The sequence below is a fragment of the Atractosteus spatula genome, chromosome 27 (assembly GCF_055471065.1).
Source record: "Atractosteus spatula isolate fAtrSpa1 chromosome 27, fAtrSpa1.hap1, whole genome shotgun sequence".
In the NCBI taxonomy this organism is placed as follows: Eukaryota; Metazoa; Chordata; class Actinopteri; order Semionotiformes; family Lepisosteidae; genus Atractosteus; species Atractosteus spatula.
In genome coordinates this window covers 10,182,910-10,209,714 of record NC_142732.1, presented here as the reverse complement: position 1 = coordinate 10,209,714, position 26,805 = coordinate 10,182,910, and the positions used below count along the sequence as shown (strand labels likewise).

Sequence of the window (26,805 nt, the reverse complement as noted above, 5' to 3'; positions counted from 1 at the left end):
CTCTAAATTATTAAAAACGTAAGCAAAAAAAAAAAGCGTTTTGAGCGTTGTGGTTCTGTTTGTCCCCAGAGGGCATTCGTCGTACACGGTGGACAAGCTGTGCTGTGATTGGCTAACTCGACTCTTCCGGAAGGCCGCTCCTGATGGTGTTGTCATGGCGGTGGTTTAAACAGACGGAAGCACTTTCCACAATTTGGGGAGTAATTGGAAATTCATTTTTATTATTTTCGTCTTCTCTGTAGGAACAGTAGGTAAACCACTCTTGTTCTTGAGGTCATGATTTCTAATGAACATTAACAAAAAAAAACAGTGCATTTTCTTGGTTGGGGATAAAGTTCTAATAGTTGACGCCAAAGTAAACAATGTATTTCGCTGCCTTAAGATCGAGATAAACTTCAATTTCACAGCTGGAATAAGCTATAAAAGTTTTTGTATTTTGTATGCTGTGGTACAGGCAGATGACATGTAATGCGCACCTCGTATCTATATATACTTTGCTTCGACAAAAAATCCTGGATTTAACTCATGAGATTTGCATATGAGCTGAGAGTACCTATGAAGCTGGGAGGTTTTGGGTGAGATGTGTACTTGAGCTTACTTTATTTAATGTTAGAGAACTATAACAATAGCACCACCCGCTTGCTCTGTCTTAGCAGGGTGGACACCATGGCTATGAAGCTTCAGAAACGACCGCTGCAGGTGACATTTGCGGAGCCCGGGGTCATATCGGGTTCGGCGGAGAAACAGTTGCAGGGCAAGGCTGAGCTCCACCAGACACAGGTACACTTTCATACCCAAGGGTGCCGTTTTATGGCAATGCATTGGCATTGAAGATAAACTATATCAAATTAAATTATGTCCTTTTAAAACGTGTTTCATTCTGCATCTCCAGACTGCTCACTATAGTGAGAATAATCATGATGGCACATTTACTGGGCGATGGCAGGGCAAGAGTCTGAGTGCTGTCTTGTTAAAGGCATTAAAGGGTGAAGAAAAACCAATTTATTTGGAAGTGACAGGGACTTATAGTTATATAATAGAATAGTGAGGAGTGAAACATGATGTCCAGCTTCTTCCAGCTAAAATGCACCGCAATTTTTCCAGTGTTATGCATAGAGGCCCTGATGGAAACCAGAGTTAAACTGTGTTTCCAGAGCTCTAGTGCAGGGGACAGATATTCTGAGGTTTTATTGCACTTTTTGTGTAATCTCATTCAGTTGTGTAACTGATATTGTGGGCTTTTTATTTTGCTCTTTGTAAACAACCTGTTTGTTTCCCAGCTGCGGTTCAACAGAGCTGTGCCTGCGGCCCATTCTAACCTGACGGCCCGGTTCCACAGCCCTGCGCCCATCGTGATCGAGAAACTGACGCCCCCGGGCGCCACGATGGCCAGTGGGCGGGGGGCGGACAGTGTGAGCAGCTCCCAGAGCTCGCTGCGCTTCTCCGTGGTGTCTGAGGAGCGGTTGCAGCAGGCAGTCAGGCTGGCACAGAGGGATCTGCGCCGGGGTCACCAGGAATCCCTCCTGACCCCTAACGGGGTACAGCCCCCCGCAGCTGGCTCTGAGAAATCCAAGACACAGGACGGAAACACCAGGGACCAGGTAGGGCACTGCAGAGGGAACATCAAAAGACTCTTCTTTAATTGCTAGAGAGTATTTTGTGCATTTTGTTGTAGCAGTCCAGGGAGCTGTCTGTAACAAAATGAGTAGGTAATTGCTTTAGAATTATTTTGTACAAAGAAGTTCTTCCTGCTTTTAATCCTAAATGACTTCTAGCTGATTTGTGCTTTGGGTCCTGACTGTGTTGTTGAGTAGCTCATAACTGAGAAATACACTGAAAATCAGCAGTTCTTAGTACTAAATGGTTGTTAGGTCTTTCTTTTTGCTTATTAGAAAACACAAGTTTTAAATTGCATCTGGTATCTTAATGTAATTATGAACATCAGATATTCAGTAAGCATGTAGTTTGTAGTTACTATTATTCAAAGTAAATATAAGATAATTAAGATATAAGATAATTAATGGCCATATACAATTTCTTGTATTAGGAATTTGTCTTTTCGCATACCCCAACTTGCTCTCCATGAGACACACAGACAGGGAGAGAAACTTGGGGTCAGAGCGCAGGGTCAGCCATTTATACGGCGCCCCTGGAGCAGTTGGGGTGAAGGGCCTTGCTCAGGGGCCCAACGGAGTAGGATTCCTCTGCCGGCTGCGAGATACGAACTGGCAACCTTCCAGCCACAGGCGCAGATCCTGAGCCACAGAGCCACCGCACCGTCCCGATATTCTTATATTGCAAGAATAAAAATTTGCTATGAATTGTTGATCAACTGTGTGGTGTATTTCTTATTTGAAGAAACACTGGATCATAATGTTACGCTGGATCTTTTTTTTGCAGCTGAGCAATTTTCATTGTTCTTTATGCAAAGCAAAATAAACTACGTTTATGTTCCCAGGACAAGAGTTTTTATGTGCGCTGGTGTTGTGTTGCTTTGATCTATCTGTTTGAATTCTTGCACACCCACCTGGTCCCTTTCACAGCTCCAGCCCAAGCGAGGTGCGCAGAAGGCATCAGCTCCAAAGGCAGTGGTGACGAGGCCGGGGGCCCGGGTGTTGGTGTACACCCCCGAGAGACTCGGCCAGCCCCCCAAGACTGAACATGGCCAGTCACCCCCTACCCGAGACACAGGACCTGGGCTCAACCGCAGGGCTGACAGCCAGGAGCCCCAGCTGAGCCAGGAGATTCGGCGGCTGCAGAAAGAGCTGAGCACCTATGTCCAGCGGATCGAACAGCTGGCTCAAAGAGGTATGGGGGCAAAAAGGCAAAGGAGGGGCAAGAGTTTCAGTGGCAGGTAAAGCAGCGATCAAAGACTGGAGTCCACTCTTGACTTAAAGGGGAACTGCAGTCCCCATTTCTCAGACCGGTTATTAAATCTTGGTAGAAAAAATTCAATTCATTGACGTTGTGGAAACAAATGACAAATTTCGAATTAAGCACAAAATCGTGAACTTTGTGAAAGTACTGTAAATCGCTGTGTTGACGCAACTCGCATTCGAGTCCCCACACAGTGGCATGTGAATTGGCCCTTCCTGCTCACTTGTCTCCGCAATGACTCATGTAATGTGATGTATGAGAGAATAAGTACAGGTTGTGCAGCCGACATTTCACTGCAGAAATGTTCCAACGAGATCTGCCTGGAGAGTTAACACGTAAGTAGTATTTGTCGGCCAAACCATCTCAAAATCGAAAGTTATATTTCTCTTGGATTAAAAGAGCTGTTTTCACAAGCCTGTTTGTTTACAATGTCATAGGACCACACACATCACCAGAGTTTGTGTTGCCTTGTTCTGAATTGCAGAATATGGCACTGCACCTAGATCTAGCTGTCTACCTGGAAATGTGGTCTATTTTATTATGTAAATTGGAGGTTTTACAAGTTAGTGTGTACATTTTTCTGTTATTGCAGTTTGAAATGCAAATGCAGTCATCAGTGCTGATTTTTTCTAACCCCAAAATACAAAAAAAGCATTGCAGTTCCCCCTTGACTCCACTGAGTGCGAATTAAGAGTGTGAGATGACAAGGTGTGTTGTAGAAAACAGTCATGGAAAGAAAGAGCAAGGGCACCCAATTGTTGTGTAAAAGAAGACCAATTTTATGCACCGAATGTCTACAGGATGACCTGTGTAGTTTTCAGATCCCAGAATCCCCTCACGTCTGCAATAGCTCATTCCCGCTGTTGACATCCTTGAGCTCCTCGGTGTCCTGCCGGTGGGCTTCACTCCAGCGTGGTGTGTGCTCTGTGCTGCAGGGCCCGTGGTGGTTGGGCCCGTGGACCCCGAGGAGGAGCGCCGGGCGCAGGTCCGCCGGCAGGAGCAGGCCGCCCGCGCGGCGCGCGTCATCTACGTCCTGCAGCAGCAGGTGCTCCGCCACCCGCCGCCCGCCGCCTCCCGTCGGGTCCTCTTGCTCTTGCAGGGGCAGCCGGTGTGGAAGAACCCCTCGGTGTTATTGGTCCAGTGTTGTCGTGGTCTGAGCAGTAAGGGCAGGGCGAATACAGCATTTCCTTAACAGTAATACAGTGTTTCCAGTGAATACAGTAACAGTTTAGTGTTTACAGGGCGAATACAGCATTTCCTTAATGGTAACACAGTGTTTTCAGTGAATACAGTAACAGTTTAGTGTTTACAGGGCGAATACAGCATTTCCTTAACAGTAATACAGTGTTTCCAGTGAATACAGTAACAGTTTAGTGTTTACAGGGCGAATACAGCATTTCCTTAATGGTAACACAGTGTTTTCAGTGAATACAGTAACAGTTTAGTGTTTACAGGGTGAATACAGCATTTCCTTAACGGTAACACAGTGTTTCCAGTGAATACAGTAAAAGTTTAGTGTTTACAGGGTGAGTCCAGCATTTCCTTAACAGTAGTAGAGTGTTTTCAGTGAATACAGTAACAGTTGTAAAGCCAGACATTAGTGTTCAAAATGGAAACAATGATATTTAAACTTTGTAAGCATAATTGTAATATATTTATATATTTTTATTTTTAAGAACAGGAGAATATAAGAAAGATTACAGACGTGTGGAGGCCATTTGCTCATCTGGCCCATTTGGTATGACGTAGATAATTCATCCAAGAATTAGCCACACTTGAAGGAAGCCATGATTTTGATTTCAGCGACATGGCTGAGTAGTTTGTTCCAGACTGCAATAACCCTTTACATAAAGAAATACCTCCTCTTCTTAGTTTTAAATATACTTCCATGTAGTTCCCACGTGTGTCCTCTGGTTCGTTTTTTCACTGTTGAGTTTTTTAGGATCATCTTTATTCCGAAGAGTTGCCATTCATTATTGTCCGTGCTTTTTATTTACCTCCTCCCCCTTCACAAATAATCTAAATGAACAAGTGAACAAGTTGCATCTCAACTTGTTCACTGTCTGTTTGTCTCCTGTGCTGAGCTGCAGGTGAAGGAGGTCCAGGAGGACTTAGACAAGCTGTCCACACAGAGGATCAGACACACCAAGAAAGTAAGGACCTGGGCCCTGAATGTCTCAGGGCTTATGGGAGAGTTTTGAGGTTAAGCCGGCAATATTGAGACAGTAATATACAGTATTACTCTGCTTTTGCATCTGCAGTGCTTTTGCATGTTCATGTTCATTAAATATGTGGCCATTATACTTCTTTATCAATGAGCAGAATGGTGTAGTACAACGTGAATTTGCAACATCTGCACAATTCTAGGAAATAAGCTAATAAGAAGATGCAAGTAGAGGTTAGTTCCATGCTGAAAGGCACAAAAGAAAAATCACAGCAGTGAGTTTTTGTCTCTTTTTTTCATTTTACTGCTGTCACCTCTGCCTGTTTCTTTGTAGCTCACACATGGGTAGTTCCCCATCCCAGCCTCCTAGGAAGATGCACTTATTGGAATAGATTATCACTTTGGAAAATAATTCAACAAGACATGTACAACAGTTTGTTCATATAGACACTAATCAAGTAAAGGGTGTAGACGTGAACGTGTTTAAACAGGTTTCTTGTTGGTCTTTTCAGCTCTATCTATTACAGATCTGAAGATATAGATTTTTCTTTTTTCTATCAACTCTTCCCATGTTTCTCCCTCTGTCAAAGTCCAGAGCGATGGACAGACTGGCCGCCGCCCACAGAGGGGCTGTCCGGGCTCTACAGGTGTTTGTTAATCAACTGCCTGACCAATCAGAAGACAGGGCACTGTCCCACTACAAGGAGCTGGGCCATCTGATTCGCCAGCTGTCCCTGTGTTCCGCAAAACTGGAGTCGGGCTCGAGCTCCTCTGTGCCTGAGACAGCTGTCGATATCCTGCAGAAGCTGGAGGTCAGAGAGAGGCTCTTCTGTTAACAGTGTCTCGGGGCTAGTGTGGTGGTAGTAGTTTCTAATTGCAAAGCTTGTTTTTATTAAAACCTTAAAATAAAATATGCAGTATGTGAGATCAAAAGTAAACAAAGTCCCCTGTAAGTAATATTAACAGTAGAGAATTGAGATGTTGCCGATTTGTTTTCATTTTAATGTATTGAAAGTGCCCACCATCTCTCTTTTGCAATCCCTCTGGTGCAGTGTTCACTTTGTGTTTTGCTTTGCTGCTCTGATCCTTCACCTGCTCGCCCTGCGTGCTACATGACGAAATGAGACCCTCTCCCCGCCCAGGCCTTGGAGTCTTTGCTCGGCAAGCAGGAGCTGGGGAGTCCCGGCCGAGGCGGCTCCCGAGCCCAGAGCAGTTCACCGCCGGCGCGGAGACCTCCCCGCGGCCGACAGCACAGCGCGTCGCCCCCCCGGGGGACCAGGGGCCCCGCTGCCAGGGGCAGGAGCCTCAGAGCGGGGCAGAGACCGGCTGTGGCCAAAAGGATCTTACCAGGTGAGCTTGCTGGATTTCATTTTGACTTCTCCGCCGCTCTGCACCAGAACTGATGACCCTGTACTTTGTTTCTGTGCGCTGTGATCCATAATTATATGAACAAGAAACACACAGTAGTGCCCTTGCAAAGCTTTACTGAGATGTACAATAGCACAAGCAGTTCAGTTTATTTTGTCATGTGCACAAGTGCGGTGATATGCTTATTTGCATGTGGGATCCCATACAGAGACATTAAGGAATCACTAAAAACATAAATACAGAACAGCAGCAGTAGCAAGTTAAATAACATACAGTTTGGAAAGAAAAATACTGTATAACAAAGCACAGTGACACCATATTGAAAGCATGGAAGAGGACAGGAAGGTACGATAAATCATGATGCAAATTGAGAAATAGGGGCCAAGCATAGGATAAGGTCTAGGCTTTGTAAAAATAATGGAGAAACTGAGGAGATACTAGTGCGAGTACCATGCAAGTTTATCACGGGAAACTGTTTACAGGGTGCTCTCATTTAAATGATGTAAAGCAGGTTAGAATGATACAATAAGGTATTTCTTAACATAGTTGAAAAGGAGATTATTTTGATGGGCTGCAGGCTGCAAGCTTGGCATCAGTGGCGCAGCCTGGCGCCGAACTGATCCTGGAAGAGGCTCTGTGCTCCAGCTGCGCATTTCCGATCCTGTGGGGTTCAGCCACATGCAGGCTAGCGTCCAGTGCGCTCCGTTCCAGACTGTCAAAGGCTCGTCGTTTGTGGTATCTATCCTTGTACCGGCTCTTTCAGGTCTTGACAAAAAGGAGCACATTGCAATATGGGAACATAACCTGTCCTGTCGTCAAAACCTTGATAAGAACCACTAAAGATTCACATTATACTTAAAGGAGCGTACAAGATCATCTTTTCCTTCTGCTCTTCGGTACAATTGAGAACGATTAAATCCTCAGACTAAGAAGCAAAGTTGGTCTCTTCCTTTTTTTTTCTGTGGAAGGACATGTAGGAATTTACAATTACTGCATTAAATAAAGAGAATTAGTAAATGCAGAGAAAATAAATTGGCAAGAGAGTGGGAGCCAGGTAAGCCGTAAAAAAAGTAGACTCCGTAAGTGGAAAGCAATTCAGACGTGGCTGTGCTGTAGCCTTGAGCTTCTTTTCTCTAACAGATAAACCTGCACGCAATCAGAGGCCCACCAGTGGGAGAGATTTATCTGCCTCTCGTTTCCACGGAAAGATTTGTGCCATTGTGTCAGAGCAGGGGAAAGGAGACTGCCACTGTGGAAATATAACAGCTGTAGCTGAGCATTGTGCTTTTATCATTATAGGCTGCCTGTGAGTATTCCCCTGAGATAAGAGGGCAGTGTGCTGGAATCACTTTTATAGCACTCTTCAGCAGAATTGTCATTATGGAGGAATAGGGGTTGTTTCTAATTTAGTCCAACACGAAGCTGGAAGAATGATTCCATTATATCTTTCAAAGAAAAAAAGCAGTATGCAGGGCTGGCTCTAGCTTTTTGGGGGCCCTAGGCAGGATCTGGGAAAGGGGCCCCTCCAGATCACGATTTGCACACACACTACTATAATCAGCTCCCGACACAACCTTATTTTACTATTTAGAACAATTAAATAAATGAATTATATAACTAGAAAATGTATTTACCAGCTTTTAAGAACACATAATAAATATGTTACAAACAAGAACAAGAAGCACAAAATTTACTAGGGTAACGTATTTTAACATTAACAGTAGTATATAGAACCATTAGTAATAAATAACGATAGAAACAATCTCTGTTATATCAAAATTATACCAAATTCTAACTTGCAAACTACTGCATTGAAAGCTTTGTAGGAAGGAACTGTGGAAATAAATGTGAAATTAAGCAAGAAATAAGTGCACTCAATAACAAAGGAGGTGAGATCAGTAAGGCTGAGAAGATGGGAAAGTTTTATAAAAAAAATGTTCTATAAATCAGTTCACCTAGTTTTTCAAGAGGCAAAATCACCAAGTACTGTACGTCTTCATAGGATAGTAATTGATCCACTGTGTGATTGATGCTCTTGATGACCAGTCCACTGAGAGTCTTGTGCCTTGGCTGACCTCAGGTGTGTTTTAATCTTGAGCTTTGAGAAGCTCCTCTCTGCTTCTGCCGCTGTCACTGGGAGAGTGACTGCAATCCGAGGGGCTACAGATGGGGTTTACAATACCCCATTTAATGAAATCCAGGAGAAACCACATGGAAAAAAACAAAGCTTTTTAATGCCGATTTTGTATAATTGCTGTGCAGTCTTTGTAGTGTACATTCGTGATAGGATAGCAGCCATATCACCCTGCAGCTCACTGAAGCTCAGCAGGTTTGAGCCTGGCCAGTACCTGGATGGGAGTCTGTGTGTGTCCTAATGCCCCAGTATAGTGACAGGGACACTACTGTAAACAGGTGCCGTCCTTCGGATGAGACGTAAAACCGAGGTCCTGACTCTCTGTGGTCATTAAAAATCCCAGGGCATTTCTCAAAAAGAGTAGGGGTGTTACCCCAGTGTCCTGGCCAAATTTCCCCCTGGCCTTTACCAATCATGGCCTCCTAATAATCCCCATCTCTGAACTGGCTTCATCACTCTGCTCTCCTCCCCACTGAGAGCTGGTGTGTGGGGGGAGGACTGGTGCATCATCCAGGTGGGGCTGCACACTGGTGGTGGTGGAGGTGAGTCCCCATGATCTGTAAAGCGCTTTGAGTGTAGTGTCCAGAAAAGCAATATATAAGTGTAAGGAATTATAATTATTAAAGCAAAGGAACACGTAATAGGCTTATTTCATGCTGAAAAGAGAAGAGAGAAAACACAACGTTTCAGCTGTGAAGCCTTCTTCTCTTTTTAGCATGGAATAAGCCTATTACTTGTTCCTTTGCAGACTATGCATGCTGACGCAGCTACCCACCTATAATTATTAATTATTATTTGCTTTCACGCTTCTGGCCAGGCAGTGCTGATTTTTAGCAGACGACCCATGCGGCGTGTGTACGTTTGCAGGAAACGTGAATCTGTTAACTTCTAGTAAAAACGCCTCAAGCAGTCTGTGTCTAGCTTGAAGATGTGACATGTCTACCGTTCGCTAGTTACGTGGATCTGACAGACTCAAGACCAAATGAAACACAAGGGCATTGTAACAGTGACTTCATTGGGTGCACCTCTGTTTTGAGATCGCTTATCTTGCCCTTCTTTTCTGCGCTTCAGAAACATTACGTGCTCGATTATGATTGGTCTGTTTTTGACTGGGCTTCCAGCAGGAAAATCCACAGCAGCAACAGAAAGAGACAGTATAGGGAATCTTAAAAATATAGTGTTCCACATTGAGGGGGCCCCCTGGTGGCCTCAGGGCCCTAGACAGTCGCCTAGTTTTCCTGTGCCCAGGGCCAGTCCTAGTCATGAGTGGCTTATTAGGAATAGTTGTGATTATATGTATAAACCAAATTTAATTCATGTCCTAAAATAAAATTGCATTCTGCCACTACACTATGCATCCCTGATAGTAAGTTGAATTGTCTGTTTTCTGTGGCTTTCTGTGCAGGTCATACATCTCTTTCATTCACGTTTTTTCATTTATAAAAGAAAATCTACTTTTGTAAAGGCTGGCAGGTTTCGTTTTGCTGCTCATCCCTGCAGCGGAAAGGGGTTCTGAGTTGTGCTGGCTCGTCTCCACAGCCGGTGGGAAGCCTCCTGCCACAGGCCCTGCCGAGATGGAGGACCCCCCGACCCCGGATCGCAGCGAGGTGCTCAGGGCCGGGCTGAAGAGCCTCATTCGCATCGGCGCACTGAGTGAGCAGACGCAGCCCCTCCCGGCACAGCAGAGAGGGGTGTTACTCCCCGAAAGGCCAAAGGTCAGTCTCTTTGTCCTGACGCACTTGTCCTTTTCTGACAGTTTACGTAACGATGCCTGCTTTCCACAAAAACCCATGAAACACAGAGAAGGAAATCAGTCTTTATTGCCAGGCAGTCCAAGCCATTTCTTTTATGAATTGTCGGCTCTACTTTATAACCTAACGCCAAAAGCCAAGCATTGTTGCCATGAATACATTTGCAGAGAATGATATGTGAAGATAGATTGTTGTGAAATACATTGCTTTGCTCTTCAGGTGCTGTGGTTTGGTCCTAAGCTGTCAGAAGCTGAGATGAGTCAAAGTGCAGTGCAATGGGAGTCTTTCCTGTTTCAGCACTGAAAAGTGTTTGTGGATTCTTGATCAGAGCTTTCTCGCTCCCTTTTCCTCCCACTCTCCCTACCCCGCACCACACACACAGAGTTTTCGCCTGCCTCAGGAACAGAGGATTCTTCCCCGGGATGCTGGCTTCCAGCAGCCCACTCTGTCCTCCAGGCTGAAGGAGAACCAGCCCCCCCAGAAAGACACCCCTGCACCCTGGATCCCCCCCAGCCCCACTTCCCCCAGGGCAACAGGGGCCAGGCGGTGAGTGGATGTAATATGCATTGGCACAGGGATTTTGAGATGAGGTTTTCTGCTGTCCAGTCCTGCTTTTTGAAAGATGGCGTAGTTTCATTACCCAAGGGCTTAAGCACATCTGAAGAATATACCCCACTCTTATCTACCTCTTTCCTCCTTTCTTTTGCTTTGATCACTCTTTTTAGGCCCAGTTCATGAAGAATTTATCTCCATGCTAGGTTTACTGAAAATGTCTTCTTTGCCAAAGCAAAACAAGCTCTCAGGTCTGCAGAAAAGTAGCAGAACATTTGCAATCACCTGCTGGCCCCCTGATGTCAGTGTCCTGAATGACGTCTCTAAAGGCTGAAATTATTTGTGTCTCTGCCTTGGTGTCACAGGGCTTCTCGGAAAAAAGAGGGAGCTGGAGTTCACTTCTGCACACAGAAAGCGTCTGCTGCCCCCCCTGTGCTGGAGGAAACTCCAGGAAACAGCCTGGGGCAAGACAGGAAACAGCAAGCTCACAGGGAGGCCCTCAGGTCTGGGCGTTGATTCTCTCATGTCATGCTGATGCTTGAGAACCCACTCATGCTACTGAAAGATTGTCTGCTGCTGGTTTTGCTGTCATAGACAAGCTGTCCTTCTTCCTTTCTCACACCTGGAAGGATGACATTGTTGTGGTCATCCTGGAAGATGTTCAGCCACATTGGCGCACTAGCAGCAAAACCAGTTGCTCCCTTGATGAAAAGCTTTTTATAGCATAAATAATTCATTCACAGTGCCCACAGTCCTTCATTCCAGGGTAGTCAATAATCAGGGCTTTTGGTTTTCATTCATGCTTAAGTTTCTCAATTAATCAGTCTAATTGCTTCCAGAATGTTATTAATTTTAAGGTGTTTATTTCATGGTCCTTTAAAAATTCAAGCATATCTTTTATTTTTTCATTTGAGGTGTTAATTTCATTGATATTGCATTTTAAAACATTCTTAGACCTTGAGGAAAGGGTGATTTTTAATCATTAAATTGTTTAATTAGATCAATCAAGTAATTGAAAAGTCAGGTGGAAAAATTTAAGGACTGGGTATTCTAGCATCAGGAGGCAGATTGTGACTTGTGGCTAATCTGGAAACGTTGATCCATTGCAATGCTGTGCTGCAGGCAAGCTTGGCTGGACAAGGAGACCACACGTAGGCTGAAGGAGCTCAACCAGCTCAGCAGAGAAGAAGCAGAGCGCATCCAGAGACTCAGGTAAGAGCCAGCTCACCTGTTTACACAGGGCAGAGCCAGAGCCCTGTATTTTGCTGATCTCCTAAACACCACAGTTCAGAATCCCATAGAGACGCTTAGCCTTGTTATTCCATCTATGATAAGCAAAGCTGTTTGTTAACAGCTGTGCTCCAAACAGAATTGGCCTGCCTCTAAATATTCACTGTAGTGTTTGGCAGGGAGGGACAATGCCCTGAAAAAAACATCCCTGTCTGCCCAAACACCTCCCAGGCCATTCTGTCACATTGTTAGCATGTCCCTCGGGATCTCAGCTCAGCTTGGCAAGCTCTGTATAAATGTTGATTTCAAGTACTGAATACAAGTGTTCAAAATCCTCGAAGGCATTCAGCCAAACTCAACCTGGCAGATTTTAAAAAAAAAAACAAATAGCGAAACACGAACCAGAGGATACAAATGGGAACTAGCCAGCAGCCACATTTGTGATAGCAGCCATATCACCCTGCCACTCACAACTGGCAGCCCACTGAAGCCCAGCGGGTCTGAGCCTGGTCAGCACCTGGTGGGAGACCTCCTGGGAAAAAACTAAGGTTTCTGCTGGAAGAGGTGTTAGTGGGGCCAGTAGGGGGCGCTCACCCTGTGGTCTGTGTGGGTCCTAATGCCCCAGTATAGTGATGGGGACACTATACTGTAAAAAGGCGCCGTCCTTTGGATGAGACGTAAAACTGAGGTCCTGACTCTCTGTGGTCATTAAAAATCCCAGGGCATTTCTCGAAAAGAGTAGGGGTGTAACCCCAGTGTCCTGGCCAAATTTCCCCCTGACCTTTACCCATCATGGCCTCCTAATAATCCCCATCTCTGAACTGGCTTCATCACTCTGCTCTCCTCCCCACTGAGAGCTGGTGTGTGGGGAGAGTACTGGTGCATCATCCAGGTGGGGCTGCACACTGGTGGTGGTGGAGGGGATCCCCATTACCTGTAAAGCTCTTTGAGTGGAGTGTCCAGAAAAGCGCTATATAAGTGTAAGGAATTATTATTAAGTGCATTTAAAACCGAGAACAGGATCAACTAATGACTACCATATGGGCTGGATGGGCCTCCTGTTACTGTTCTTATGAAGCTTCGCTGCTGTTCTCAGGACTGAAACGGATTCCCCCACTCGCTGGGCAGAGAGGGCAGAGACACTGGCCAGAGAGAGGCTGCAGCCACTGCTGGAGAGGGCAGAGGTAGGGCTGACCCAGGGGAGGGAACAGCAGCTTGGATAGTTCCAGGATTTACCTTAGTGTAAATGAGTGGGTCAATTTTACAGTCAGATTCTGTTTGATAAACTGCTTCCAACTGTATTTTGTCGCAGCAAATCAGCGACTCGTGGGAAAGAAAGGGAAACTCACTGAGACATCGGCTCTCCGTCCAGGCAGCGGACAGAGTAAGTGTCCACCACGAGCGGCCCTCACAGATTTCGCTGACCAAGTTCACGAGTTATGCGAGCTTCTCCACTGGAGCTGAAGATTGCGGTTTGCGATAATAAAAATGTAATTTGTAAAATAAAAAAAAAAGTAGCAACCAGGCCTTAGCCTGCAGAGTCCCACAGACACATTGGTGGGCCTCAGGGGTTGTTGTGTTTTCATTATGTTGTGAAAATGTTTGCTGATGTGCTGCTGAAACAAAGAGCATAGAGCTTTTCCAGCAGAATTGTTTTGAAACATCATTAAGACTCCCAGCGGGCATTTTAACCTTTTCTTTCCAGATCTGTAGTCTGGGCCAAGAAATCTTTTCTCTGCCTTGTTGAAAGAAGCACTGTAAAGCTTTGCAGGCTGGAAAAAACTATGTGAACCTGGCCCAAAGCTCTATAAATGTGCAGCGTGACATCACCCTTACCAACAGTGCCTTTGTGATCGTACCCCCCAGGCGGCGGCCAGCGCCGATGTTCTGAGCGAGGCCCTTCTGGAGGACTTGCTGGAGGACACGGCGCAGGCCCTGCGGGCACTGGAGGAAGACAGAAAGATGGACCGTGCTGCCCAGGCCATGCAGGAAGCGCCCACGCTGGAGAACATGCTCCTTAGGATGGAGGAAATGGAGGTCAGCTTCATCGTCCTCATCAGAATAAATTTGATTAAGATAAGATCACTTTATTGGCCATAGACAATTTCTTGTATTAGGAATTTGTCTTCACATACCTCAGCTTGCTCTCCATGAGACACACAGACAGGGAGAGAAGCTTGGGTTCAGAGCGCAGGGTCAGCCAATTATACGGCGCCCCTGGAGCAGTTGGGGTTAAGGGCCTTGCTCAGGGGCCCAACGGAGTAGGATTCCGCTGCTGGCCCCAGGATTCGAACTGGCAGCCCTCCAGCCACAGGTGCAGACCCTTAGCCACAGAGCCACTGCACCGAATGAAGGTCCTGCAGGTCCTCTGGTTTTCCTACTGCAAATTTCCGTCCTCCATCCTGCTAAGATACTGGAATTTGTGGTTTTCATTCCAATCAGGTCGTTCATTAACTGAATCAGTCATCATCTTAATTTGTCGAATGTTGTTGATGAAGCATATAAAACTTTAAGGATTAGGGCTCTCCAGGACAGGCGCTAGAGTGCCATGCTTTCCTTCAGAAACATCTCCAGACCGAACGTTAAGATTTCAGTTGATGACTCAATGCCAAAAGAAACTATGGGTTGCGAGACACCTCCATCCTCGCTTCCAAATAACATGTTTTCTGTTTTCTTTAGGCAGCACTTCAGAATTCACAGTGGGCATGTTTGCGGTTTCTGACTCTTGTTTAATTCAGCTACAGATTTTCACAGTCAAGGTGTGAGGTCGTGCAGTTTCCTAGAAAAATTTAATAGCCAAACAAGCAAAGGGTTCTTATTTTTTTTTCTTTGATCTCAAGCAGAAGAAATGTAGCAAGAAAGCATGGAAAGGCTTCAGGCTTGGAGTAACTCAATCCAAGCTCTGACCAGTCAGGCACTACCTGCAGATCAGACACAGGAAGTGGTATGGCTGTAGGCAGACCCTCTGTGCCCCCCCACAGAGTGGAGGGTACTGCAGTCTGCACACAGCACTGATTAAACCACACTTCAACACATTAATAAGGATGAGTACAGCTGGAAGCTGATTTATCACATTGCCTTTCTCTTCAGAAAGACCATGAAGCAGTGCGTCAGCGCTGTGCTCACATTGCTTACTCCGATGCCAGGTTCTGGGCTGAAGAAGACAGGGCAGGTTAGTGGACATGCCAGATGATCACGCAGGGTCTTTGAAGTCAAGATAATGGAGTGGCCAAAATTGCATCTCCTGTGCTCCGATGATTGCGTATTTATACACATGTAGTCACCTCTGGGTTGTAGTAAAATTGATGACATGGTTATACAATCAATTCTTTCTTTTCATAAAAATAGTTTCAAGATTTCTTTAAAGCACCTCAACCTTTTAACACGAACAGGCTGGGTTTATTGTAAGGTGTTAAAAGTAGCTATTTAAATGACCACATCTTGAACTTTTCCAGCTTGTATCTGGCTACATGGTGTTTCAGCTCATGTAGCTTTAATGCTTATTTTGGTTTCATTCCATGAAGTATAACAGTTGGAAGCACTGAATGTTTTATTTGATTGTTAAAAAGCACATTCTTTGACATGAAGTTGGCTGCAGGACTGAAGTAAATGCAGGCAAAACCTCTCAAAGAATCCAGATAAGAGTTACCAAAATATAGAGCACTGATGTTGTTGCTGTGACTGTCCAGCAGATGGCAGCAGTGCTGCACGATAAACTTACAGCCCCTCTTTATTCAGGCACTGTCAGGAGTCCTGTTAACAACAGGCCGGTCAGCCCCCGACCCATCAGAGTGACCAGGCCTGTGCTGAGGCAGGAGCCTGTGGTGGACATAGTGCTGGAGCCCCCTGTGGAGACTGAGAGAGGGTGAGTGAAGTGGAACTACCGATAAACCTGGATTTCTACTGTGAGGCAAATGCAAAGCGACTCATACCTTACATCTATCACACAATCACAGATGCTTAAACACAGAAGCATGTGTAAAGACCACTGACCAAAATGAAATGAATCTAACCAGACCCATTCTCAAAAATAATACACCAAATAAGAAAACACACTCAGCTGCTCACTAGAACAGGGTGCCGAAGAGTTAAAACCCAAGAACGTGCTTTATTATTTAAGTTAATGATGCGTGTGATCCATTAAAGTGTATTTTTCAGTTAAAAAAAAAAACAGCACTGTAAGTTGTCAGCTTGATAGATGATAATGGGGTTGCAGTCTTTCAGTTGAATCCCCAAAAGGTGTTGCTGTGTGAAGCGCCAAAGAAAAGCAATTAGTCTCTGCTTGGCGGCAAACAGGAAGGAGTACTGCTGTTTCCCAAGCTCTCCGGCTGCCTCCTGCGGGTCCCTCCCCACCCTCCGCTAGAAGCCACTCCCGGTCCCGACCCGTGTGGAATGCATGAGCGTGCTGGAGCGGGACCGAAGCACGTCCCGCAGAGCGGAGACCCAGCCGACATGATTGAGTGGAGCCCATTTCAGCAGCGGCAGGGCCATTAGCAAATTAGATCTGCCAGCGGTCCAGGCCATCTGTCCTGGCCCAGCCCAGTGCCTCTCCACCATACATCTTTCTCTTCCCGGGCTGCGGCAGCGCTGGAAAAGTAAATGTTTAAATCAGTATTTTATTTTAAATCCAAATCCAAATCCAAAAGATGAAAAGTTTTGAATCTTCAGCACCTGGTGTTACCTTGTGTAATTATACCTATTTTCACCTGAAAAACACTATTAACACTATCAATTGCAGGGTCAACCTATAGACCCATTAAACAGCAGGGCATTTACTGGAGCAATCTAAGTGATGTAACTTGTTTAAGGGTACAAGAGCAAAGTCCCACTTAGGATTCAAACCTGCAGAGCCCCCTCTGCAGCGTGCAGAGCCCCTAAGCACCGCTCTCTAGACTGCTACCTTTGTAAGTCTTATTTTTCTCAAACCCACCACTGCAATCTGGACTGATGTGCTCCCTGCAAACAGAATTCAAAGCAGAGCCGTGGCTCACCAGAAAGCCCTGTATGCACTCACAGGGCGTCAGGAGGAAGGGTTAATGGGCAGGGAGAGGGAGGTAAATGAGGCTGATTGGTGGAGGAGGGGGCACAGACTGCTGCTGGAAAGGAAGAGTGCAGATAATCAGTAGAAATTCACTCCATGTAGAGATCTAGAGATGGATGTGGCACGTGGACAGCATCCCCACATTGCTGCCTTCTGGTGGAGACTTAAATGTGGGAATATGCAGTTATTTTGTGAAAATCCTGAACTCTCTCCCTGTGAATTCAATCTTTTGTTTTATTCTTTGCCATGCTAGCAAAGTCAGCACGAAGCGGTTATTACCCGTCCAAACAGTCGCTTGAGATCGAGGGAAAGAAAATGAAAAGTGCAATAATCCGCATCTGACTCCCCCTGGCAGGCTGTCAGATCCTGGCAGTATAGATTTTTTTTGCAAAGCACACGAAACTACAGCTATGAATGGTCCCAAATGGTTCTCTAATGCATTAATCATTAGTTCATGTGTAGCTAAGGCATGAAGTACTTTCCCGTCTCCCTGTGTGCTGCCAGACAGACTAACAGAGCTGCTGCACAGCGGTCAAAAAGCACTGTGGTCTCTAATTTGTTATGCTCCCTATCAAAGGTCCCTCCCTTGAAAGGTTAAACTTCAAATTAAACCTTTTTCTTTTATGTTGGTACCTTGAAAGTTGCCTTGGAGATTCAGTTGCCCTACTGATCAGCCACAAGAAATACGTTAAGGGAAGTTTTTTTTTTAAAAGAACCCTTTCCAAAAACAAGCATGGATGCACAGCGGGCGCAGGACTTTGTTGCTGGAAAAATCGATCTCAGATCCTCGTGCTGCTTTGAAGAATTTTGAAGGCTGCCCCCCTTTGTGAGAAAAGAGTGCGAATGCAGGCTTCTGCTGTCGGTAGAGCTGGACAGAGAGGAAGGCCGGCTTTTGGAAAATGTATGTCTCCAGCTTCACTTTAGAGGCTGCCTGTACTGCACACCTGCCCTCCTTGGCTCAGGGCCTCGTTAGAGTTTTGTGGAGACAGCTGAAGGCGTTAGAGTGTAACCTAATGAGACTGCTTCTGTGAGCTTGCCTACTGAGTGGAGTGTCTTTATTGTGCGCGCACGTAGAGCTGTGGTGGTGCTGATGCAGTCTCTACAAGGCAAATGACTTTCATCAGCCTCTCTGAAAGTGGTTCGTGTCTGTTTTCATCCCATGTCGAAAGCTGGTTCTGCCAGAGTTTAGAACAGAAAATAAAAATAGAAAATAAGTCATTTGGAGGTCCTCAGAAGGTACAAGAATGCAAATGTGTTCGTGTGCCTGTTTGAGAAAGCTAAATCAGTTCCTGGAACTCACTTTAAACTATCTCCCTCTTTATCCTCATCCTCAGCATTTGCTGTAATCTTTCAGAAACCGCCAGCTTCACTAATGACCTGTTTTCCTTAAATATTGATGTTTCAGAATCTGAATTCAAATCAGAATTATTTTTCTCAGGATAAGCCCTCCCTGGTATTTGTCAGTTAACACCTTACTCACAGAATCTGCAGGAGTGAGGAGTGTTTGACCCATCTACCAATATAAAAGGCACTGAAACAGTATAGACACGTCAGCCAGTGTAGGTTATGCAACCTCTGGTAAGCTTTGGAGTGCTGCAGACAGCAGAGGCTGATTGATCTACAGTCTAGAGGAGGAGAAGACAGAGTGGGGAAGGTGTTTATTTTCTCTAACAAAGATATCTTAATTAAACTCAGACAAATATTTATCCTGATTTCTCTAGATGATGGCATACAGGAACCTGTAATTCAGAAAGGAATAGATAAATGGATTTTTTAAATTTAATTTGGAGACCTGCTCGTATATAGAAGTAATATGAGTAAAACAGAAAAATGACATAGTAGGTGACGCGTTTTGACATCTGTCTCCATTGTGATATGTTCATCCAGCTGTGCTCACCATCTGTGGGTAATTAATAAAAAGAGAGATAGTTAGGGAGAGTGAGAGGAGACCACTAGAGGGAGCACTTAGTTTAATGAAGAAGCAATGCACTAACATGGTTACAGTTCTTTTGCTTAAAAATGGTGATTAGAAGTATGATTTCAGAGATGGCAATTCAGCACAGCTGCTGATTAAGAGGCAAGGAGAGCTCATTATGTGCTGTGCAAGCTGTCATTACCAGTATTTACAGCACCCAGAGCTGTGCCCAGGGATGCCCTGCCTCACTGCGCATACCGCCAGCCTCGCGCCACACGGGCCTGCTGGTCTCTGGAACTGTTCCTCCGGGCTCTTCTTCTCTCTGCTGTGTATCTTTCCCTCTGCTACCACTTATCTCTGTCTCTCTCCCTCCCTCCTTTCCATCCTGCCCTCTGTCTCTCCGTTTCTCCCTCTCTCATTTCTGTTTTTTTCCTTTTCTCCCTCGCTCTTCTCCTTTACATTTTCTCTTCAGTCATTCTTCATTGCTCCTCTACTCTCTCTCTTCCCCCCTCCCTGTTTGCTCTTGTTCTCGCACTCCTTGTTCTTCCTCTTGTTGCTTCCCTTGCACTCTCAATGAGCTCAGCTGCACTGCGGGCATCGCTAATTAACACAACTCCAAAATGAGTATAGAATGCCCCACCGTGCTGGCACACCCTAGGCACCTGATGCGCCCTCGTGTCATTTCTCTCTGCAGCAGCAGTCTGTCGCTCCCAGCATCTGCTCTTCAATCACAGCAAGGAGAAGGGAGGCAAGAGCTGTTTCCCAGAAAAGCGAAGAAATAACATGTCTGCTTGTTAATGTTTTGCTGCCTTGGCCTGGGTGATGGTTTTGATTGCTGTCCGCCTTGGGAAACCCTGTGCGGAATGAAGAGGATATTTCACTGGGGGATGGAGTGAAATAATCCCAGTTATACACTTTCTTTTTATCTCTTGGGTGCTCACAGATCAGTAATAAATCACTAGCACTGAGGTGCCAGGGACAGGGGACTGAAATGTCATTGCTGCATGTGAGCAAGTGGGATGCTGGATATTGAAACTATTAAACCTTCTGTTTTGTTTTCATCTGGTTTATATGAATTTTAATAACATTTAAATGCAGCTTAATTGAAACTTTCCCATGTGTAATGCTTTGGATCCATTTCTTCACAATTTTTTCTTCAATAAGGAAGAAAAAGCCCAAGGCAGTGTTTTCTTAAAGTACAATTTCCTTGCTAATGCCCTGATATTTCAGAATAAGAAATACAATGGAGAGATTTCTTTCCAGGGATCTACTTGTTTGTTCAAAGTAAAGCAAATGGTGTCCTTGAAAGACATATTTCTTTATTTATTTTACAGGCTAAGTCAGTTGAAAGCATTCAATCATTTGCAGTGTCAGTCTGGAGCCCCAGTTACACAGCAGGGCATTTGCATTTACTGGAGAAAACTGTGTGTGAAGTTCCAGCTCCTGGTCTGAAGGCCAGAGTGCATCAACTGTTTGAAATATTTAAGAAGGTTGTGTCTTCAGGGGAGTGACGGTTGTTTTGTCTTAAGGCGAGTCTGCTGCTGTCCTTTTTAAAGTTGTATACAGTGTTGTGGGCCAGCTGAACTGGTTATTTCCTTGAAAAGTGCTGTCAGGGTGATAAAGAAGTAGACGCACTCCAGGGGAAACCTAGCCTTGGTACCTGTTCTCATTACCCACAGTATAACCAGCACTGTGAATGTAGGAGGAGGACTGTTAGTGTGTTAAACTTTGACAGTGTTGTGAGAGCAGGTTTTCGACTGAGCCCAAGTCCTTGCAGAGAGCTTCTCCAGGAGACAAGCATCTACTTTCAGGGTTCGAGAGGTGGGGATGGATCCCCAAACACAGTCTGACCCTGATCAACTGGGCTCTTGAGAAATAACAGGGGCAATAGGCTGATGGCTATTAATCAAGCTTCTGCTGTACTTGCAATTTGAGAAGGAGCCTTGGGAGCAAACTGACCCATCCAGACTGGCAGCACTGCACAGCTCACTTTCAAAAATGTGTTTATTTGCTCCCAGCCTTCCTGCAATAGTTGTATATTTAAATACAGAAATCTAGTAAGCAGCAACATAAAAACGGAAAATGGGGAAAGATATTTTTTCCACATAAACATACTATTGGCGAATTGTCCTGAGTTTGTTCTGTGTTGCAGAAAATCGAGGCAATCTTGGATTCATTTATTGTGGGCTGTCAATCAGCCTATTGGGCATTTTAACGAAGCATACCATTTCTGAAGGTGTAAGTGATGGAATATGTATGCGAGGCAGCAATGAGTCAGAGGGGCAGAGCCGAACAGTCCTGATCTTTCACTCTAGAGGTGACTTCTCTCTTTCCCTCTGATACTTCTCTGCTTTAGTCTTTTTCATTCTGTCCCACAGCTTCGATCAGCAGAAGGTGGATATTATGTTATCAGGGAAGACTGGCTCCTGACCAGCAGTGCTGAGTAATAATCTGTTCCATTGCTTCCAACGCTTGTGTCAGAATATCTTGTCTTTGCGGTGCATTATTGGCAGTGCTAAGGAGCAGGACCAGGATATCCTGCCGTCACTGCAGTAGACTGGATTGATTATGCTGGTCCGCACTCCACCGCTAGCAATAGTGCATTTGATGGGTCTTTAACTAATTAATTGTATGGGGTCCTACACTGCAGCCAGGACTTTTCAATAGACCATCTGGGACTTGTTGACTCTTGGATCACCTCGAAGATCTCTTAAAAGACCAGGACACCCTGGATTCAGTTCCAGGGACGTGGTCTGACTTGCCTTCCCTAGCCAGTGTCTCTGTTTCCTAATTGGCCTATTTAACCAGACAGATTAAGTCCCGCTGCCCAGGCCTTTGTCTTTCACACCCAGTTTTGATTTGAATGTTATTTCACCTTGAGTATTCTGAAACCCGAACATAGTTCCTGCTGAACAAACATAAGAGTCAGCCTGTAACTGAGGACCGATAATTGAAACCGTGGCCTTCAGGAGTTAAGAGTCCCCCACGTCAATAAGTACTGAGCTTCCTGTGTGACAGATCAATGATTCATCGCTATCGAGTCTCCCAGAGTTTGTCAAGTGAGCCTTCACACTCCACCAGTCGGTGCGGTTTTGTGTTGCCTGCTCCAGATTGTGCCAAATTTGCTGGCCCCCTGTATCCCCAGCCAGGCAGCATGTATCGCTGCGTAGGCTTGTACAGAGCTTTGCATTTGTGCCAGAGAGGCAGATGAAAAACCACGTAGCCAAATAAGGATTTGCAGTCTTAATATAGACAGCCAAAAGGCCTTTTTCTTAGCATCAGAGAACAGAGAAGAAACATGAAAGAAATGCTAAAGACAACCGGGTCCTGTCAATGGACTTTCAGCTTCTTTCTTGTCTTGTGGGTTTAGATTCGGCCTGTCTATGGCACTGTCTAACTTTGTAGTCATGTATGCATATCCTGACACAAACATGTACACGACTCTTAAATGTAGGTTTCCTAAAAGTGCCTGGATTCCGCTGGACAGTTAGCTGCTGCTGTGAAAATGTGGGGTTAATAGGAGCCGATAATAGGAAGTCTTTGTGCATTAATTATTGAAGAGCAGAAGCATCTGATTATTTACTAGGAAAGAGCAGCTTGCAGCCCAGGGACAGGCAGGAGCTCCCACTAGCCGGAAAGGATTGTTAGATCTTTTAAAAAAAAGTGTACTGAAATGTTGTTGTACTTAATCTGTTCCATTTCACTATTATTGTTTAGTGAATATCTGGGTTACTTAAAACATGCATCTGCTAGGTTTCAGCTTGGCGTTTGGCTGTTTCCACATCTGGAGGCCAGGAGAGCAAGACAGTACTTGTTCTGCAGCCTGTAAACTAGTGCTATAAACGAGAACCGAGGAACATAAACACCCAAGTCACCAAAATGATCTGCCACGGATGAGAAAATGCCGAACTGCTTGAATCTCAGCAAGTTCATTTCTGCATCTAGGCTTCACTTGTGGTGGAGTGCTGGAGCACCTCTAACGCTGTCTCACAGTGCATTAGATTTTGCCATGAGTTTTTTTTGCAGACGGTCCCCCATTAACGAAAAGAAAAAGAAGGTACTGCTAGTTTAATTGCTGTTGGATTGATAGAATTCACCCGCGGAGAGAAGCAATTGTCCCTTCTTTAAGAGGGCCATTCTCGCAAATTAGCCGAGCCTGCCATTACCATGGCTGTGTGCTGTAAACTGCTGCTGCATGCTGAGCAGGGTCCTGATGGCATCGGAGAAAGAGAGGCATGCTTTAATTTAATGCTAGGGCTGTGTGCCGCTGATGCTTCTCTAAATATAGCAGCTGGGAGAGTTGCTGCACCATCGATTCGCTCATGGAAGGACAGCGACCCTGACTGTAGCGTCCCCTGGCGGGGCCCGGCTGTCCCCAGTGTGCGGCTCTGTCACCTGCACAGGCAGAACGGGTAGGGCTTGTCAAGCACTGGGACTCAACTCAGTGCAACTCACACTTAGCATTTGCTGAGGTCTGCCCCTCCTGCTGCATCTCTGTTTCAGTCTTGGGGACTCTCCATCATCGCCAGCCTGTGCAGAGGTTACAGCCTGACAGGAATCTCTAAAACTGTGCTTTGCAGCTCCCTGGCCCCTTCTTAATTCACTCCGTGGCATAAATTGCTTGTAACCAGTAGTATAATTCCATGTATTTTTTTTGTTTGCCATTTGTAGGACACGGATATGTAAGGAGTGTCAGTGTAAAGTCTGCATCCCAATTAAGGGAAATAGAAGAGGGTAAATTATTAAAGAAGGTGATTATTAAAGAAATATTGCTTTTGCACCGATCTGGCCTTGACCTGATTATCTTGCACTATGTCCATAGGTCTGTGTCTGAGATCTCTGTGGATGGCCTCTCCTCCTTGACACGTCCCCAAAGACCTCCTACACAGGCCACAGAGAAGTGTGGCACTCTCCTCTCTCTCCCAGTTGGAATGCAGAACCACATCCAGCGGTACTGCGAGCGCTATGAGGCGTACCTTCGTCTCATCTCCCATGAGGCCCTGGGGAACTTCAACCCCTGGGCCATTGCCGACAGGTGAGTGCCCGCCATGCGAAGCACTGCACCACACCGCTGTCTTCTTCCTCTGGGCACCCAGACGTAGGTAAAGACTCGATTCTATTAGTGATTAACCATTGAATGCCATTACAAATATGGTGTTGTATTGTTACTGTAATTGTGCCCCAGGCAATAGAAAATATCACTAAAACATCAAATCAATGTATTTTGAGATGAATTGTAATGTTCGTATAGTTCAGTTCAGTGTCACTGTCAATTTGCATTTGTAGTATACATGTACGGTTTTCAATCCCTTTCTCGTGAATTAATCATTTGCATTTTAAAAGACGTTTTAAGCTGGTGCAGCTCGCAAAATTATTTAAACCTTTTTCGAGTCCCCTGCAGGCTCCATGCGATAAGAGAGTTCTTCAAAATGGAGCGTATACAGCAACATAAGGTGTGATCCTATCATTTATTCATCGTTCGCTGTAAGGGAGAATCTCCGAGCTCCTTGGCTGAGATGAGCAACTTTTGCTTTGAGTACCTCAACGATTGTGCCAGTCGCTGTAGAAATCACTTGCAAGGTGACCCCTGAGACCCCACTCTTACGCCTGCAAGAGGAGAGACTGAAAGAAAGGGGCATCTCTGGCGAACACTGGTTGGTCCCTGTGAGGTCTGAGACCTTTTTGGTAACTTGGGAAGCCGGGCTAAGTCTGCAAATTGTGGTCCTGCTTGCTCTGATAGTGGGAAAATGAAAATAACGGATTTTTTCCGAAGAGGCCAGTCTGTCTGTGATAATGTGGATAAGCTGATGATTATCAGTGTGAAGCCATTAAAAGTCACAGAAGACCCCATACTTCCCCTTACTCATTTCTCAATAACAAGACCAGCTGCCCGGATTGAGAAACTACTGTTTAATTCACACTCTTCGACATTCAACTGAATGGTCGGGTGTTGCAGTGTACACTTCAACCCATCTGTAATCTGCAGCAGAAATTCAGCAAGGAGTTGACTTATCTTTTCACCCGCTCACCGAAAACCTGAAGACGTCTGCGATGTTATACCTTTAGTTTATAGCAGAGAACAGGGCTCTGATTGTGCTTGATCCTTTATCATGTAACTCATTTCATCATGGCTTGAACTTGTCAGACCTCAGGCGCTCAGCAAGGTCTGAACAGTCCCTCAGAGAGACCTCAAGGGTTGCTGCCAGGATGCTGCTATAAGGGATCTTGTTGGGCCAGTAGGTGGTACTTTGTGCTGTAGGAAGTGCCATTGACTGTTAAACCAAAAATCCTGACTTCTCTCTCGTTAGAAATCCTGTGGCACTGTTCATAAGTGTAGAAGTGTTAAACCTGCTTTCCTGGCCATAGTACACTCTCAGACTGCACATCTCCTCACACTGCAGCTGCTCTGCACAGTGGAGCTGCTGTCACAGAACAGCATCACTCACGTACTACAGCAAATCAGTGGTGGGTGAAGTGTCTCCCTTCCTCCAAATGTTAATAATAATGAACTTTATTTTATATAGCATCTTTAAAGGTGGCTTCTCAAAGCGCTTTACAGAATGACAACAACAATAAAAAATATGTAGACGGGCTTGGGAGACAGATAGGAGACTAGAATTAGAAGAGTGAAGGCTGTGAGGTGGGGAGTAGGGCAATAATAGCTGAGACGGGTATTGAGGTGCCAAACCATGCAGAGCCTTATAGGTGAGCATGAGGATTTTGAAGTGGACACGAAACTTGACAGGAAGCCAGTGCAAGGACTCCAGGACAGGAGTAATGTGATCACTTTTACTAGACCTGGTCAGGATTCTGGCTGCCGAATTTTGGACATACTGGAGTTTGTTCAGTGTAGATTTAGATACCCCAGCGAGTAGAGCGTTACAGTAGTCGATTGGTCAGCTTTTCACTCACAGTTAGTGATAACATCGGACGTAGTCTAGCGATATTTTGGAGGTGAAAGAAAGATGTTTTGACAATGTGCTGCACATGTGGGTCGAATGTCAAGCCTGAATCAAATATCACCCCCGAGTTTTTCAATTTAGACTGAAGCTCAAGTACAGTACCATCCACAGATAGGGTTACAGCCTTGACTTTTCAAAGTTGATGGGGGGGGGTGCCAATAAGCATGACTTCAGTCTTGTCACAGTTTAGATGAGGAAATTCTGAGTCATCCGTGTTTTTATGTTAAGAGCTTTAGGCCCCCTTTGGGCTATAAAGAGATATAGAAACGAAAATTGTTATCTTATTAGTAATAAGAATTTCCTTTCCGGAACCCTGAGCTTAACTCCGTGTCCTGTCTGTGCCCCGATCAGCCTGGCCGAGGAGCTGATGTCGGAGGCGCTGGATGAAGTTGCCGCTGAGTTCCAGGATGTGTGTGAGGAGTATGCGGAGGCCGTCTTCACTTCCGAGTTCCTGCAGCCCACAGAATCGCCAGCCAGCCAGCAGTGATGCTCGTTTTGACAGAACATCACGTCCAGAACAATGACCAGTAAAACACCCAGCCAACGTGATTACACATTCCTGTCCAAGGTCATCCATCCCAGAGTTTTACTCATTTTCCGAAAGAGCATCTGGTAGCAGCACTGCAGAATCCATCTCATGTGACGTTACATTTGATAGGATACAAGGATTTGCTTCCAAAAAGGCAGTTACCGTCTTTAATTGTCTCCCGCGTCTCGGAGCAGAGCATGTAATATACAGATCCAGGAAAGAGGTCATTCCAGGAAGTCTCATCCTGCTGTTTGAAAACATGGCCCTTGTTAATTAAATCCT

General features: G+C 45.3%; 1 protein-coding gene across 1 annotated transcript; it reads left to right on the top strand.

The window, feature by feature from the left end:
* Positions 1-188: 188 nt before the first annotated feature.
* kiaa0753 (KIAA0753 ortholog) lies at positions 189-26,597 on the top strand. The gene is made up of 19 exons (XM_088907231.1): positions 189-200; positions 654-780; positions 1,281-1,601; positions 2,544-2,808; positions 3,813-3,922; positions 4,968-5,030; positions 5,632-5,853; positions 6,184-6,391; positions 10,083-10,258; positions 10,677-10,840; positions 11,212-11,349; positions 11,969-12,058; positions 13,173-13,260; positions 13,389-13,460; positions 13,943-14,113; positions 15,167-15,248; positions 15,815-15,941; positions 23,855-24,067; positions 26,346-26,597. Exons 2-19 carry the CDS (start codon positions 667-669, stop codon positions 26,479-26,481), a joined length of 2,760 nt encoding a protein of 919 aa, XP_088763357.1. The 5' UTR covers positions 189-200; positions 654-666; the 3' UTR covers positions 26,482-26,597.
* The last annotated feature ends 208 nt before the right edge of the window (positions 26,598-26,805 follow it).